This window comes from Carettochelys insculpta, chromosome 2, assembly GCF_033958435.1.
Source record: "Carettochelys insculpta isolate YL-2023 chromosome 2, ASM3395843v1, whole genome shotgun sequence".
Classification (NCBI taxonomy): domain Eukaryota; kingdom Metazoa; phylum Chordata; order Testudines; family Carettochelyidae; genus Carettochelys; species Carettochelys insculpta.
Window position 1 is genome coordinate 244359328 of NC_134138.1, and position 16728 is coordinate 244376055.

The 16728-nt window shown below is 51.3% G+C and overlaps 2 protein-coding genes across 4 annotated transcripts; both read left to right on the forward strand.

The window, feature by feature from the left end:
• The first annotated feature begins 21 nt into the window (after positions 1-21).
• On the forward strand, positions 22-4299 carry COMMD3 (COMM domain containing 3). The gene is made up of 8 exons (XM_074984866.1): positions 22-160; positions 1784-1895; positions 1992-2055; positions 2142-2176; positions 2495-2555; positions 2647-2703; positions 2799-2858; positions 3874-4299. The coding sequence occupies exons 1-8, from the start codon at positions 22-24 to the stop codon at positions 3931-3933; spliced, it is 588 nt and encodes a 195-aa protein (XP_074840967.1). The 3' UTR covers positions 3934-4299.
• A 1658-nt stretch (positions 4300-5957) lies between these two features.
• On the forward strand, positions 5958-16098 carry BMI1 (BMI1 proto-oncogene, polycomb ring finger). Of its 3 annotated transcripts, none has more exons than XM_074984864.1 (10): positions 5958-6453; positions 10742-10874; positions 11133-11229; positions 11955-12010; positions 12113-12163; positions 12428-12536; positions 12623-12668; positions 13243-13341; positions 13794-13874; positions 13962-16098. In XM_074984864.1, exons 2-10 carry the CDS (start codon positions 10763-10765, stop codon positions 14289-14291), a joined length of 981 nt encoding a protein of 326 aa, XP_074840965.1. In that variant the 5' UTR covers positions 5958-6453; positions 10742-10762; the 3' UTR covers positions 14292-16098. The 3 variants fall into 3 exon arrangements, with proteins under 3 accessions (XP_074840965.1, XP_074840966.1, XP_074840964.1); XM_074984865.1 differs by lacking the exon at positions 5958-6453 and adding an exon at positions 8619-9042; XM_074984863.1 differs by lacking the exon at positions 5958-6453 and adding an exon at positions 9906-10235.
• The last annotated feature ends 630 nt before the right edge of the window (positions 16099-16728 follow it).

The window sequence follows — 16728 nt, forward strand, 5'->3', positions numbered from 1 at the left end:
TCGAAGGTCACAGCGCTCACAATGGAGCTGTCGGAGTATGTGCAGAGCGGCTTGCAGCTCCTAGCCGATTCCGCCTGCTTTTCTCTGAGAGCCTACACGGTTCTGCTCCAGACGGCTTTCCAGAGCCTGCTCAACCCCCAGGCGGACCAGGTAGCTTTAGGTAAGCGCTGCTTCTCGAGGAAGAGCCAGGAGAAGAAAGGAGCCCGCCTAGCCGTGTTTTGCTGGGAGCTGGAGAGAGGCAGGAAAAGGGATCTATTTTTATCTTCTGCTACATTGTTGTGACTTGTGTTTGCAGCTAATTGTAGCTAGTGCCAGACCCCCAGATCCCTGTACTGTAACGCAGACTGACACCTGCACCAAGCAAGGCAAACCCCGGGGTAATCGCTTGCCCACGTAGTGTTCTTCCCCCCCATGTTTGTTATTTCACAGCAAAATATAACTGTGCGTTTCTCGCTTGTGGCCTAAAAGAGATTGCAGGCGAAATGAAAGGAGCTTGGGTGTTTTGGAGAGCGGGGTAACAGTCCCTTCTTGTCCGGGCTGGTTATTCCGAATTGCCCCAGGGGAGGTTACGCCCCGTATATTTTGCCCACGGGAGAGGTTACAATGAAGATGGCAAGAGGTCACATTTGTATGTGGCAGGGAGTCCAGTTTGGTTTGGCAGCCGCAGTCCCCGGCTTTCCGTGCTGTCTGTCTCCTGTGTCCGTTTCCAGTCCCCAGTTCCATTTATTTTCAGTGGAGTTCGTGTCATCAAAACGTTGCCTGGCCAGTGCATGCAAAGTGAGCGTGTGTTGACATTTGACATGCAGCTTGGCACTGCAGTAGGGTGGGACAAGGGGATTTGCTTCCACTGCTCGGCTAGTGACCGCCTTGGAGTCCAGAATGTTTGTTTGAAAATGCAAGTCAACTGGAAGCGTTCAACCCAATTTTAGCGCCCGGGGGGTGGGCGGGAGGGCGTCCACCAGCCTCTTAGTGAAATTTAACCTGCAGACAGTTCCGGAGTAAGCTGTTATTCGTAGGAGAAGTTACTCTGAACGCGGGTGGTGCAGGGTTTAATTGGGTGATGCAGATAGCAACTGAAGGAGGGGCGCGCGCCTGCTGGTGTCCGTACGTTCGCTGGGGTCACGAACAAAAACGTGGTTTGTTTTGGTTTTCCCCCCTCTGGGGTGTTTCTTCCTCTGGCAGCGCATGCGAGTGGTTTGTCATATACCTCCTTCTGTAATTTGATCCTGGAATTTAAGTCCATAAATGAACTGAATAAAATGGGGGTGGGGAAAATTCAAAGGGGGGAGGAGAGCTTAGGGGAAAAAGAGCTGATAGAAAAAATGTGGAACCTCTGTATTTGTTTTTAAATGTCACTAGCCGGATTCTGATCTCAGTTCCACCGGTGTAACCGGGTCAGATTTTTATTCCAGGTGCTTGGTGATAAGGCTCTGAGAATTGCTTAGGAGTGGGAGATGGGAAGTGAAGGTTTTCCCTCTGATGTTTAACGCTTTGTAATGGGTTGAGTGGAGGTGTGTGTACTCGCTTTTTACTGAAATTAACGTGTTAGCAAGGACTTGCACAGTGTGGAAATACCTGTCTTTTGTGCTGTATTTGGTTTAATAAATTACGTGCATACAGTATTTAGTTTCCGTCTAAACGCTAAATTAGGAAACATTTTACTTTGCAACTTGTTAGAACAGTTCAATTTACTAAGGAAGAGATCCCCTTGTAAGGGGTTGTTGGTTTTTTTTTATTCCAAACTTCAGCAACAAGTATATCACCAGTAGTTCATTTATTTTAGATCACCCAGACTTGAAACATATTGACACAACAGTATTAAAACATTGTCATGCAGCAGCTGCAACTTGCATACTGGAGGCTGGAAAACACAAAGCCGACAAGTCTGCTATAAGGTATTCTGATGCCCTATTTTCCCAGTGGCTGTTACTTTAAATTATTCTGCTAATTTATATTCAAAGACTAATACACTTCTGTTTGTCTCTCTCTAGCACATATCTAGAAGACTGTAAATTTGATAGAGAGAGAATAGAACAATTTGTCACCGAATATCAGGTTTTAAACCAATTTTAAACTATATTTCCCCTTTTATATTTATTTGTTCAGTAGCAGTTAGCAAATGCTTGTTTTCCTTTTTTCAGAAAAACAAAGATACATTGGAAATCATATTGGGAAGGTAGGTGGTTCTGTCAACGAAGGTTATTTTTCAGTTATATATATTAAACAAGGAAACAAAGAAACCCAGATATAGAAGGGGGAATTATAATGAGCTATTTAAATTATTAACATAGCAAAAAGTTTTATTTAATACTTTTGACCACAAATTTAAACAAAATATTAATGTTCCTTTCCCTATTTAACACTCTTCTTTAAATAAAATTGTGAACTTTTGAACAATCATTTGAAAACATCGTAAAAACTTCCCAGCCTTTGTTCATCGAAACGCTGACCTTTACTTTTTGAGTAGGGTAAACATGACCACTGTATCTTTCAGCATAGGCAGATGTCCTCTGCACATAACTGATGTTTCTTGGCGCCTGGAATATCAAATCAAGGTAATCTTACCCCTCTAGGAAACTTCGATTTGATTTGATTGCCTTCTCTGTGATTATGTCTGATCTGGTGTGTGTTTTGTTATTATTTTAGACCAACCAGCTTCATAAAACTTACCGACCTGCCTATTTGGTGACCTTAAATGTGGAGGTACTGAATGTCAGTTTCCCCAGCTTAAGTAGATAATAGGCAGCTACAGGCTCAGGACACATTTTAATTAAACAGGTGTTATTCTTTCCCTTCAGAACAACGACTCAAGATCACAGCCTGACGTTAGTTTTAGTTGCACTATGGAGCAATTACAGGTATTTCTTTATATCATCACTGTTTCTGTGTTTGACTTCAGCTCTGTGAATTTTTGATCGGGTGTCCTTCAACTGCGAAGTTTGTAAGGAGTTGGGAAAATGCACGGGGTTGGAAAGCATGCCTTTTGTAAAATACAATACTGCGTGCAGCCTGCTTTATTTCTATTTCTGAGGTGAAGTTGCCAGCTACACTCAGTCAGTTCCTTGGGAATTACTCTTTTGTTGGTATACTTCAGAAACGGCTAGAAAACATTTCTTATAAATGTAATGCTATTCTGAGAGGAAAACCATCAAGTTTCTACTACTTTAATCTCCGATGACACAGGGAAAATATCGAGGAGAAATGGGATTTGGATAACTACTGCATGATTGATTAAAGTATATAAACTGAAGCGTTTGAATCGGCGTTAATTGCACGTGAAGAGGAAGTACTGAATTGAAATATATTTTGAGCTCTGCTTAGTAATTAAGCATGCAATTAAGTAGTCAGTGGGCTGTTTTGCTGAAAAATATTAGGGAGAAAAACTGTGAAATACCTGGGGGGTGGAAAAATAGTGCAAAGACAAACTTCAAACTCAAATGAAATGTTTCCTGAAAACTTGGGGTTACTTGAAAGCTGTGCCTTGAGGTTTTGCTGAGTGAATTAAATATGAAGCGCCTTGGCTGCAGGGTTGTTGGCATAAAATTTGACATTAAATATTTGCAAATATTAGACATTTGTGTATCGCAATTGCGATAAGTAACCCAGCACCTTGTAAAGTAAAATGTGAATATAATGATACATTTTCCATGTTAAGAAGGTACTTTAATAAAGGATCCATGTGAAAAGCTAGGACACTAAGCATTGGAGCATAGTAAAACTTTTTTTTTGTGACCTTTTACATAATTTGCATCCACTGTAAAAGCTCTCTTATTGAGGCAATTACTTCTATTCCCATTGAGAACAGTGTTCGTTTCTCTTAATAACCACTTTATTATAAAATACATTCTAAAATTAAGTACTCCATCTTTTTAGGATTTCGTTGGCAAACTAAAAGATGCAGCCAAAAGCCTAGAAAGAGCATCTCAGATGTGATCAAAGGAAGTTGACAAGCTCCCGGGTACAAGAAGAAGAAAAGTGCACTGACTCCTAACAGTTTCTTCGTAGGGAACACGATGACTCCTTTTTGTTTTTGTTTTAAATGTTATGTCGTCACAAGCTCTTGGACCTTATTACTTGTGTATCAGCCCTAGAATCTGAAAAATCTCTATTCTAGTGAGTGTAACTGGTCTTTCTGGGCTGTCAGATGTACGATCTTTGGTAAAGTTCTGTTTTTTCTTTACACAACTGGTCCTAGGTTGAGATGGCCAGATAATTGCTTTGTCTTTAGAACAATCACTTCATTTTACTTTGTGCTTTCTTCTAATTTTTTCCCCTCTCTAATAAAATGGATTCCCTTCTTCTCGCTGGTGTTGGGTGAAAAGTTCAGCAGCTACCTGTAAAAGGACTTAGAGAAACAATTATTTGCCTTCTGAGCAAGACCATGTCGCGGCAGTACCGTTAGGGCTCCGTTCCCCTCGTTTGTTAAATTGCAATGCCCTCCTCCTCCCCTTTCGCTCCAAGTGATGTTGCGTCTTGGGGGAGATTCACAGGGGCGCAGACTCTGCGGAAGACAGACCTGCCCTGCCTTCAGCTGGTCCTGGGTGGGCTCATTCAAAGCGGCTCACGCTCTGCTCGGGCGGAGGAGACCCTCCTCTGGCGTTTCAGTGCGGACGCAGAGTGGGACCTGCCGTGGTCTCCACAGCCTCTTCCCACCCACCTTCCCCCGGGTTAGCTGGCAGCTTGCCCCGGCAGGATGCTACCCGGGGAGTGGAGAGGAGATACACAACTCTTCTCGCGGGGCCCCTGCGCCTCTCAGCCGCTGTCTTTAACCCCCGGCGAGGTCCCCGGCTGCGGAGAATAAGCCCCTGTTGCGCTGCGAACGCGCGTGGGTTGCTGCAGCCCTACCTCGGGCCGCAGGCGGAGGCGGCAGGTAAGGGCTGCAGCTGGTGGCTTGCCCAAGCGCAGGAGCCAGGCGGCGGAGGAGGTTAAGAGGGGAACCGGTCGCTATTCTCCGGTACGATCCCTCCCCAGCAAGCCCCGGACCGGGCGGGGAGCACAGCCGGACCGGGCGGGGAGCACAGCCAGCCCCGGCGGCTTTGCTGCGGCGGAACGAGTCCCGCCCGCGGGAGCCACCAGTCCACACAGGGGAACGGGCGACGGGCGCAGCGCTGGGCGTGGGGGGGGGCGATCGGAAGGAAGGGGCCGGGCGGGGGAGAAGGGCTATGAGCAGTGGGGAGCCGGGCGGGCGCGCTGGAGAGCGGGTGTACAGGGGGGGCGGCCGGGGCGCCAGGGGTAGGAGGATGCTGGGGAACCAGGGGAGGGAGCCGCCGCTGACGTGCTGGGGCGGGAGTGAAGTGGGGGTCGGGGGTGTGGGGCTGGAAGGGGGCCGAGCGGAGCGGAGGCTGCTGGTGCGCGGCCCGGGGAGGGAGCGGAGAGAGGCGGCGGGCTAACTGGGCCGGGCAGGGTGGCCAGAAAGGGGCGGTGGGGCCGGGAGCGGAGCGGCGAGGGCAGGAGAAAGGCCACCGCGCCAGCCCGGGCCAGGGTTAGGTGCGGAGGGGCGAAGGGGACACGCGCGCCGGGGGTGGGGGGCCGGGAGCAGCCGGCACAGGGGGCGGGGCGGGGCGGGGGGCAGAGAAGACCGCGCTGGGTGCGCGCGGGGCCAGCTGAGCGGAGGAGGGGGCGGCGGTGTGTGTAGACGCGGGAGGAAGAGCAGGGAGGGGCGGGGGGACGGGGGCTCGCAGGGCCGGGGGGGTGAGTGTGAAGGGGCTCGCAGGGGAAGGTGGCCGGAACGGCGGCGGCGGCGGCGGCGAGGAAGAGGACTAGGCAGCGGCCGTGTGTGTGCGGGGCGGGGGGAGGAGGCAGCGGCAGCGGGTGGGGGAGGGGAGGGAGGAGGCCGAGCGGTGGGATTGGGTCATGGGGAGGCTGCCGGGCTCCGACTACACCGACACTAATTCCCAGGCCACCCTTAAGGAATGAGGAGCCCCACGTGACGCTGGCGGGGCGGGCGAACTCTGAGCCATTTTGGGGACGGTGTCAGTTTCCAGTGTGTGCCTTCAGCGTCGCGTTTTCCCTCCTCCGCCCTCCCTGCCCCGGGCCCCCGCCAGCAGCTATGAAATAATCATAATAAAAAGCAGGGCGCGAGGCAGGGCCGGGGCCGCGGGGGAGACAATGGGCTGGTGGCGAGAGAACCCCTCCGGAGGAGCGAGCGCGGAAACTCCCCGCGCCTGAGCCGCCCGCCCCCCCCCTGCCCGCGCGCGCGCGCGCGCGGAGGGCGAGCGGGGCGCGCGAGGGGGTCGGCGCGGAGAGGCGAACCCCGGCTCGTCGCGTAACTAACATGAGCCCAGCGCGGCCGCCGCGGCGGCGGCAGCAGCAAGACGCTTATTGCAATTGACAGCGTCTGCAGTTCATTTCAAGATGGCCGCTTGGCTCACATTCATTTTCTGCTGAACGACTTTTAACTTTCATTGTCTTTGCTGGCCGCTCCGATCCTCGCCCGCCGGCTCCGTTTTCCGGGTACGTATCCAGCGAGGTGTCTCCTGGCCGCGGCCGGGGGGCGGCGGGGGGCTCGGCGGCGGGTCGAGGCCGGTTTGGGGGCTTGCAAAGGGGAGCCTAGGTGTCCTCCCCAGCTCTCCGTATGGGCAAAGCGCTGACAGGCTGCTCCGGCCGCGCGCGCACACACACACACACACACACACACCCCGACACCCAGCAGCAGCCGCCTGCGCGCTCCCTCGCGTTACGCACCCACATTTGCAAATTCGAGTTCCTTTCTTTCCCCGGCCGCCCCTGACACGGGCTCGGTGCACATGGCCCCCTCGGAGAATATTTCTATTTCCCGTCCCTGCCTCCAGCCCGGCCGCAGCGCCCTTTGTTTAAAGGCAGATTTTGATGAACCGGGGCCGGCTCGTGAAATCTGGAGCTGCCTAGGTCAAGGGATTTCGGTGCTCTCCGAAAGAAGGGGGCCCGGGGGGGCTTCAGAGGCGAGATGCCGCCCCCATTTTATAGGGATAGGGCCCCGGGGGGGTGGGGATGCGGCGGGAGAGGTTGTTAGCCCGGAGGGGGCCGCCGAGGAAATGTTATTAACTTAAGTTGGACCAACACTTCTGTGAAATTGGATGGCTCGTAAGATGGCGGTTCCCAGTTGTTTCCAATGCCTCCGTTTGCAGTTGTGCTTCAAATGCTAAAGTTTCTGGCGTGTACCTGTTGAGGGGGGCCCAGGGGAGACCCAAGCTGAAAGATAACTTTGGGGAGCGGGGAGAAAGCGCTCTGGCTGAGAACCTGGAAAACTGGGTGTGCAGATTTCCTGGAGCGAAGTTGGTGTGACTGCAGGACAGAGTGGGGGGTGGGGGGGGGTTTGGTTTTTTTTTTTTTGAATGACTTTATTTTTTGGAACTGGTATTTGCCTTCTAAGCCCGGGCAGGGGAAATGAACCTGAAATTCTTGGTAATGTCTGGAAGGTGCCGTGAATTTGTTCCTGGTGCTGTTTGTGGGTGGCACAGAAAAGTTGCTGGTGTGTGTTTAGGTGATCGTGTGGCCTTGACAACACACAGCCTGGAGTTTTCCCAGCTGTTTACTGTTCCTATTTGGAGGAAAATAAGGAAAGAGAAGCAGAAAATCTAGATCGCTATAAAAGGCACATCCTCACGGTCCAGAATCTAGAAACTCTTGAGTCGCTCTCCCTACAGTTCAGGGAAATGTAGCCCTGGATCCCCAACGCCAAGGGTAGCAGTGTTCGGTGGTGTTCTGCATGGTTTATGGTAACCAGTGGTACTTGATATACAGGACTCTGAAAGATGAGAGAGAGTCTGGATATGAATCCAGCAATGTTGCTTTGAGGGACAACACAACCCGTTAACTGAGACAGACTTTGGTTGCAATTTCCCAGAGATGCAAATTATTGAGCTATAGGAGATCAGGGCGATACTTACAAATGACCGCGTTGGGTTGGTTAGGTAGGCTGTTTGGGAACTTCAGCAAGTTAAATTTGTGAGCCTGATTTTCAAGTCTGGGGGATTTTACCATTATTTAGTTCCTTCTTTACAACAGTGCGCTGTGCATAGACGGTCTTTGGGAAAATACCGTCCTCACGCTTCCTTTAAAACATATGTGGCCATTCTTCAGTGAAGGGACAATACTGGTATTCATGGTAAAAGTGGCTCTTACTCCGAAAGATAACAAGGCTCGGAATGACAGGGTCGCTGTTACTGGGTCCTTCCAGCCCAGGGAGGTGCGAAGCAGGCGCAGGCGTGTGAATGGAGTTACCTATAGTTTGGGTCTGCTTTCACACACCTGGAAAGCCGAATGAAGTAGCTTGTTGCTCGCAGAATAGTGTTGTCGTCTAGCGGATCACACCCACAAGAGCGTGTTTCTGCTTCTCTTCATTTTGACATGACCCATGTCAGGCCTCCAAACAGTCGGTTGGCTGTCACCGAACATCGCTAGTAAGTTGTGGTGTTGCGTTCGGTGAGCTCTTGTGTGTGTGTGTGTGTAACTGATCCAGCCTGTAAAATAGCTCATGTCAGGAGACACTTGGTGTTGACTGTGGCGAGTGCCTGGATTGCTCACTTTAAGCTCCGTAGGAAAAGCTGAAAGGGTTTGCCTCGAGCCCAGAGGGGGTGGCGAGATTTTGCCGGAGCAAAACAGATGGGGAGGGGGGTGTACTGCACCCACACATCTGCAGAAGTGTGTGCCTGGGTACCAGGTGGCTCGCAGCGAGTACTGGGGGATTGCGGTCGGTTTGCTGCGTGAGATCACAGCTTTCCAAGGCAGTTCGTAGCCTGCGATTCGCCGGAACAGAGCTAACTTCAGGCAATAAATAATAGGCAGCCGGGGAAGCGGCGACTAAACAAGGCTCACGCTTGAGTTAAATTCTCCTCCCCTTAGGAAGAGGCTACGCTTGCGTGAAGTAAAACATGTGTTGATGCCTTCGGAGGGACTGGCCGCCTCTTGCGGCGGGGTTTGGGCGGAGTTCTCACCCAGGACCTCTGCCACGTGTGGGTTCGCGCTATGGACTTGGGTGAGGTACCCCGGGCTGGGTCGAAGGACTCAGACCCGGAGCAGCGCAGGCAGCCGGTCCGTAGAGAGTGACCGGGGAAACCCCAGGTCAGTGGCTTTGCACTAACCTGCCTCCGAGCCTGAAGCAAAGCAGCCTGGGCTGTCTCCTTCCCTGCCCCTGTACCCTGGCGACCCCCGGGGCCGGCTGGGGAAGGGCGAGGCGCTCAGAAGACGGTGACACGCGAGGCTTGCCACGCTGCGCCTGGGGAGCTCCCCTCCCCGCGCCTCTCTCCGCGGAGCGTTCCCCCTCGGCCGCTGCGTCTCCCGCGGGTCGCTCGGGGGCGCTGCCCGCACTTCCTCGGGACCGCGGCGCCCCTCACCTGGCCGCTTCGGCGCCCGGCTGAGCCGTGCCGGGCTTGGGCTGGTCCCCGGCTCGGCGGCGGGGAACCTACAGCACCGTCAGCCGGGGAGTTTCGTAACTCTGGCGTGCCCGCCCGGGCTGGCTGCTGGACCGCCTCCCAGGCAGGGCGAGCTCGGGGCAGGGGCCGGCCCGGCCCGGTCGCATTGCCCAGGGTGTGGCGAGCAGAAACCATCACTGTCCATCCGGCGCGGCGCGGCGCGGCGCCCCCACCCCTCCCCGGGTGCCTCTGGCTCTGGCTTTGATCCCCGCCGCTGCGCCCCCGGGGGGGCTCGCGCGCAGGGCGGCTGCCCCAGGGGCGGGCCTCGGGGCCGGTGCCCCTGGCCGGGCGCACGGGTTCCGGGCGCTCGCGTTGCCCCTGCGGAGCTTTGGACACCGGCGCCCCCCGCACGGAGCCTCCCTCGCGCCGGCCGCCCGTGCCAAACTTGGCGTCCCGGCCGGCGGCGGCGCGCGGGGCTTGGAGAGTCGCTGCGGGGCCCCCCTAGCCCCCGGCCGGGCGCTCAGGCGGGAGCGGGGGAAGCGGAGGCGGCGGTAAGGCGCGGGCGGGGCGCCGGGGCCGGGGGGAAGGCGCTGCGGCCGGGCTGGGAAGGGGAGCGGCTCTCGGCCGAGCTCCTCGCACCGAGTCGACGTGGACTGAGGCCCCCGAGAGGGTCCGAAATGGCCGAGCCTCGGGAGGAGCCTCCCGCCTCGGCCGCCGCCAGTCCGAGACCCCGGCACCGGCTCGGCGCAGCTCGCTGCCCGCCCGGCCCCCTCCCACCCGCCGCTCCGCTCTCACCCCAGCCCCGCTCCCGGCCCGGCTGCCTCGCACCCCGCGGGGTCCCGGCCGCCCCCGGCTCCCCCCGCCCGGCTCTCGCGTGTTCCCAGCGGTGGCAGGATGCCAAGTGTAAGTGTAAGTTGCTATAGCAACCCCCTGGGCTCGCCGAGCAGTCCCGAGCCTGCACCGAGCGCGGCGCGGGGGGAGCGGAGCGGCGCGGGGCGGCCGCCGCCTGGACCCCAGCGCGGCCGGGAGGGCAGCGGGCAGCCCGGGGGCCGGGCCCGAGCGGCTCCGAGGTGCCTGTCCCCCGCCCCCGGCGCTCCGGAAATGCCAGGGCGGGCGGCGCCGGCTCCGGCTCCCCTTTGTGTGGCTCCCCAGCACCGCCCGGCGCGGCCCCCTCCGCAGCGCAGCGCAGCGCAGCTCCGGGCGGCATCCGCGGGGAGTGGGCTGGGAGCCCGGGCCGCGGCTGCAGGCGCCCCCGGCCGGGACGCTTCCCCGGGCTGTGTGAGCCGGGCATCGCGCCCGCGCCGTTCCCGGGCCGGCCCCTTCTCCCGCTCCGGCCTCCTTCCCTGCTGCGGGGGCGCTGGGGGGTGCAGAGCTCGCCCGGCCAACGCTCCTCCGCGCGTGTCTTTCAGAGCCGCCCGGGCTTCGGCACCATGCACCGCACAACCCGGATCAAAATCACGGAGCTAAACCCCCATCTCATGTGCGTGCTCTGCGGCGGGTACTTCATCGACGCCACGACCATCATCGAGTGCCTGCACTCCTGTAAGTACCGGCCGGCCCGGTGTGAACGCTTCCCATTTCCTTCGGCTTTGTGCTCGGGGCTCTAGCGATCCCGACACCCCCGGAGCGGCCCTTTCGCGTTAATTGCGGGTAATTAGGGGACTTGTTTAGCTTCAGCGGCGCATTCCTGACAATGGGCCATTTATCAGCTGGCACAGTGGAAACCCCGCACCTCTGTCTGCTCGTGTTGGGGTATCGCCTGCTAATGTCACTCAAAGCCTGCCGTGTTTTTACTTCCAGTCTGCAAGACGTGTATCGTGCGTTACTTGGAGACAAGCAAGTATTGTCCTATCTGTGATGTCCAAGTTCACAAAACCAGACCGCTGTTGAATATCAGGTGGGAGAAAAGCGTCATGTTATGTCACAAAAGGAGGCGAGCGGGGGATACTTCGATGTTATCTCTTCAGCAACAGTTTAAATCCCAGAGGAGTTGTCAGCTTCCTTGCTAACGTTTACCTGTGTGCTATCTTGAGAGGCTTGTCTTCCATTTCAGTCCCTGACTTGCCTGCAGGCCAGACCGAAGGTTTTTGGATTTTATTTGAATGCTCTGCCCAGCTGAACAAGGTCCCTTCCCCTCTCCTTATTTATCACAGTCGCGTATTTGGTATCTCCGTTTCACACAGACAGCCTGCCGGGCAACTTCTTTTTGCTGCTCTTTAGGAACATCAAAAATATTGGGGCAACTTTAAAGGGGAAGTTAGGCTTTAAAGAAAATACTCCTTTAGCGGCCTCCCTCCCTTCGTGATGTTTTTCACCTCCTTTGGGGGACGATCACCCATTTGAAAAGACCTTCGTTTAGACTAAGCCAGCACTGTGCCTGATTGCTAGTGGACAACAAACATTTTCAATCTGCTGAACATTGAGAGAGTTAACATTTATTTTAATAACGTCCGTTTGTTTGCAGAGTCTTGGGGGTTAAATTTCATATCACTGAGCTGTTTTATTTTTGTGGAAGATCCCTCATTGCTATGAAATTGATTATAAAGGGAGAGTTGTAACTTTTTTTATTTAACTATTGCTTCATTTGCTTATTTATATGTTGGGCTTTTTGTTGTTGTTTAGGTCAGATAAAACTCTCCAAGATATTGTGTACAAATTAGTACCAGGCCTTTTCAAAAGTAAGTAATCGATACCTCAGATAGTTATACCTAACCACTGTGCTGCCTTTTACCTGTGGTAACAGAGTAAACTAAATGAACCATATATATTTTCCCATCCAGATGAAATGAAAAGAAGAAGGGATTTTTATGCAGCTCATCCATCAGCTGATGGTAAACTGTCTAGTTTATTAAACCTTTAGTAAATATAACACAGACATGACTTTTACTTAAAAAGATACAATGTCTTGCTATTTCCTCTTTCATTTGCAAACTATGTAACCCTAGATTCAGCCCTCTGATTAAAGATATAATAAAGGCTCCTTAAAAGCTCTCTAACACTATCTTAATAGTATGGTCGTTCCCTGTTATTGAGAATTGGCCATTCGACCTGATTTTAATGTTAAAATATAAACTGTTGTGGAAATTTCTGTACAGCTGCCAATGGCTCTAATGAAGACAGGGGAGAAGTTGCAGACGAAGATAAAAGAATTATCACCGATGACGAGATAATAAGCTTATCCATTGAATTCTTTGACCAGAATAGGCAAGTTCTACGGGCAATATTTCATGTTTGTGTATATGAACAGTTCTATCTATTATTTGTTGTAATTGTTTTATTGTTTCTCCCAGACTGGAGCGGAAGGGCAGTAAAGAGAAAGAGAAATCAAAGGAAGAGGTAAATATCATTGCTTTACTCCAGACAAAAACAAGAAAAATACTTTTGGGACAGTTTGGTGGGCGAGCTAAATGCGTAATTAAGTCTGCCAGAAGTAACAGACTTCATAAAACTATCTTAATCAGGGATGTGCAACAACTTCTTACAGCTATAGATGGAAGTGACTTTGGTAGTCAAGAGAGAGGCTGTGTTAATACTTTTAAAATGGAAACTGACCTAGCTTACTTTTATTTTTAAAATGCCATTTATTAAAAGAAAGACAAGTTGAATTATTAAAATATAATCATTTTTAAAAGATTTGCAGGATTTTTTTATTTGTTTCAGTAGCCTCACATATACAATTCCTTATATGGTGTTAGATTTTTTTTGTAATTTCATTTTAGTATTTAGTGTCTATTTCCAGTTTTCTTCATGAGGAATTCTCAATAGACATCTTAAAACGATAGTTGGTCATTTTATAAAACGCGTACAGTTTTATTCCATGATACTGTATCATCTTCTATTAAATAGCTAATTTTTTTTGCTGTTCCTCCTGCATACATGGAATGACTTTTCCCCCCAACTATACTATTAGGTGAATGACAAAAGATATTTACGGTGTCCAGCAGCAATGACGGTGATGCATCTAAGAAAGTTTCTCCGAAGCAAAATGGACATACCGAATACTTTTCAGGTATCTGTGGTATTTTAAAATAATATTGTTTGACAGTCTCATTTATTCCAAAACAGCCGGTTAGCTTTCTTTGCCTCCTTCTTTATTTTTCGCTTAGTTTTACATTTACTTTTTGATCAGTTTCTTTAACTCGGAACAAGAGAATAGCGCGACCTGGCCCTTTGAGCATGCACCCTGTAATATTTTTTTCGGGATAAGACTATGAATCCCACAGAAGCGTTGGTGTTTCTTCTGCAATCATTTCATTTTCACTGCTGCCCTGTAAATACCGAGCAAATGATGCTGCGTGGACCTTGACAAGTATTAAATGCTCCTCCTCTGTGTCATGGGAAGTTCCCTTCTGCCATTCAGGCGGGTGGGGGGGAGAAGTGAAAACGCGATGTTGCTTTCCAGCATGCTCCGAGTTATTTCTCGCGGCTCGTTGTTGACTGGAGGGTTCGTGTCTTCTCTAGATCGATGTGATGTACGAAGAGGAGCCGCTGAAGGACTACTACACGCTAATGGACATCGCCTATATTTACACTTGGAGAAGGGTAAATACCTGCCGCTCGCCCCTCCTCCCCCGCGGGGATCTCGCCGGGCGCGGAGGGGGCTGATCTTTCCGTCCCTTTGTTTTGCAGAACGGGCCCCTCCCGCTCAAGTACCGGGTGCGACCGACTTGCAAGAGGATGAAGCTCGGCCACCAGCGCGAAGGCCTGAGTAACAGCGGCGAGCTGGAGAGTGACTCTGGCAGCGACAAGGCCAGCAGCCCGGCGGGCGGCGTCCCCTCCACTTCCTCCTGCTTGCCCAGCCCCAGCACTCCCGTGCAGTCGCCTCACCCGCAGTTCCCTCATATCTCTAGTACTGTGAACGGAACCGGCGGCAGCCCCACCAGTAACCACCAGCCCTCCTTCCCCAGCAGAGCCCGGAAAACCTCGCTAAACGGCTCCTCGGCCACCTCCTCCGGCTGACCCCGCCCGCGGGCTGCGGGAGCCCCGGACTGGTCTGGGCTCTTCGGGCCACCACAGCTTTCTGGATGCTCAGACGTGTGACTCTGGTCCCCACCGCTTTCTTTTGTAGTGACACCGCCTTGGCCTGGGGCGGCTGGACTCAGAGACTGCTCCGCCTGGCACGCCAGCGACCCCGCAGGCTTGGTCCGCCCAGGCGCCTTTCCAGCGCGCGCCCCGGTGCGTTAGCGAGGGGTGGAGCCCTTTCCCTCCCCGCAGCTGGGGCGCGGGGCCCTCCAGGCGCGGAGGCGGACAGTGGGGGGCTGTAGTTTGTTATTCCGGACTAACTCCTCCGTCACCTTCTTTTCCATTGTTATTGTTATGACGCTGTTTTGTGACCCCGTAGAAAGCGCGTGCTTTTTTCACCCTGAAATCCAAGGAAACGGAAAGCGTATGCAGAGAACAATGCATATCTGTAGCCACCTCACTGTGAATAACGATTTCTCGCCTCTCAGCCACTTTGATCCTCTTGCATCCTTACTTTTCCGTTGCTGCGCAGAACCGATCAAAACGAAAGTAAACTTCAGTTTTACAATTTGTATGCCTAAAAGCGGGTATTACCGTTTGAGTTACTGACTTGTTTAAATGATTCGCTTTTGTAAGAATCAGATGGCATTATGCTTGTTGTACAATGCCATATTGGTATATGACATAACAGGAATCAGTATTGTATGATATATTTATAAATACTATAAAGAAAATATTGTGTTTCATGCACTCATGATATGGTTGTTAAATTTCCAAACTGGTTCGACCCTCGCAGATGCCACCTGTTTGAATTTTGCTGGTATTGCAGAGAACACAAACTGTGTGAAAGCTTCAGTATTTGAGAGCCAAGGCAAATCTCTGCCAGTTGCTGCCAGGTTACCAATCTTACTATGATCTGATGGGTTTCATCTTGCTTCAGGTGACATATGTTTTACTTTTATCCGGGGATACTTTTTAGTTTAAATGGTGCAGTGAAGAAAAATTAAGGAACACGGAAGTGATTTCCCGCTTGGGTAGGGATTTTTTTTGGGGGGGGTGTGTGTGATGGCATTGTGTTTTTAAAAAGCACATGGAATCATTACAGAAGCCATAAAATATGTGGTATTAATTTTAAGGAGCCAGCAAGTTGCTGGATGAAGGCATTTTATCGAAATTTGTTTTAATATATATGTATATGGTACAGTACTAACTTCATTAAAGTTTAACAGGTACTTTAATATTTCCAGTAAAGGGTGGAGAACGCCTCCTCTTTAATGTTCTGCAAACAAGAACGTTTTATCTGAGGCTTCCAAGGGTATTAATTTTGAACTAGAAGGAACACTTTCAAGTTAAAATATGAACAGCTCAGAACACTTTCCCGTTGTGCTTTGCTTTGGTCGAACTTCGTGTGTGTTCATCACCCATCATTTATACATTTGTGAGGGTGTTTATTCTATATGGATATTGTTTCATGTTTGTACGGGAAAATCGTAGTTAAACATTTCATTGCCTCCAGTCTGCAACAGAAGCACAATTCTATTGCTTTGTCTTGCTTATAGTCATTAAATCATTACTTTTGCATATAAATTGCTGTTACTTGTCCTGCTTGTTTTTATAGATCAGATGACTGCCAATCCTCCCCAGGGATTATTGATGTTTAATGTCTTGTTAAACGAGATTTGATATTTTTCCTGTAGTAAACATGTACAGTTCCATTTCAGAAGTTAAAACGTTCGGTTTTATATACAGGACTATCTTTCATTTATAGTTGATCAAAGAAATAAACAAATAAAAGGGATACTTCATTGAAGAAATAGCAAATGAGCTGTGTTAATCATGTGCTAACGAAGGACAATTAGAATGCTGTTACTGACATTCTGTGCGCGCGCGTGTATTCCAGGGTTGGGTAAACAGAACAAGTCATCATACAAAGAAGATAACACACAGGAGTTGTCTAAACGGTGCTTATTCATTTCAGGTGCTTGCACACTAAACAAGAAGTTGGTATTTATTTCACCTGAAGAGTTCTGGGGACTGAGTGATTTACTCTCAAATTTTGACAAAGGAGCTTTTACTTTATGTCTCTCCTACCCACACCTGAGGGATGGGATGTGTGGGTGGGGGGAAAGATGGTATTTCTCCAGCTCCCAATTACCTTAAACAAACTTCAGTGGAACAAAATATTTGAAAAGTAAAGACAGTTCAGTCCCACGCAGCGCTGTCTGGGCCTAGTTCCCTATCCTATGTAAAATATGAATTCACAACAAAGGCTGACATTGAGCCCAAAACGCTGGATTGCACATAAATCAAACTAAGTCTCTTTATTTTGGAACCAGTTCAATAATGACACGTGTTGCAATAAAAACGGAGTTAGTGCTGGGATGTGCAACCTTTCCACGAAGAGTAAGTGCTATGAAATGTGAGTTGGACAGTC

Bases quoted from the DNA above. Each gene is read 5' to 3' on its own strand.
- COMMD3 (XM_074984866.1), top strand. From the start codon at position 22: ATGGAGCTGTCGGAGTATGTGCAGAGCGGCTTGCAGCTCCTAGCCGAT. The intron at 2,556-2,646 runs GTAATCTTACCC...TTATTATTTTAG, and splicing joins GCCTGGAATATCAAATCAAG to ACCAACCAGCTTCATAAAAC. The intron at 2,859-3,873 runs GTATTTCTTTAT...CCATCTTTTTAG, and splicing joins GCACTATGGAGCAATTACAG to GATTTCGTTGGCAAACTAAA.
- BMI1 (XM_074984863.1), top strand. The intron at 13,342-13,793 runs GTATCTGTGGTA...TGTCTTCTCTAG, and splicing joins ACATACCGAATACTTTTCAG to ATCGATGTGATGTACGAAGA. The intron at 13,875-13,961 runs GTAAATACCTGC...TTTGTTTTGCAG, and splicing joins ATATTTACACTTGGAGAAGG to AACGGGCCCCTCCCGCTCAA.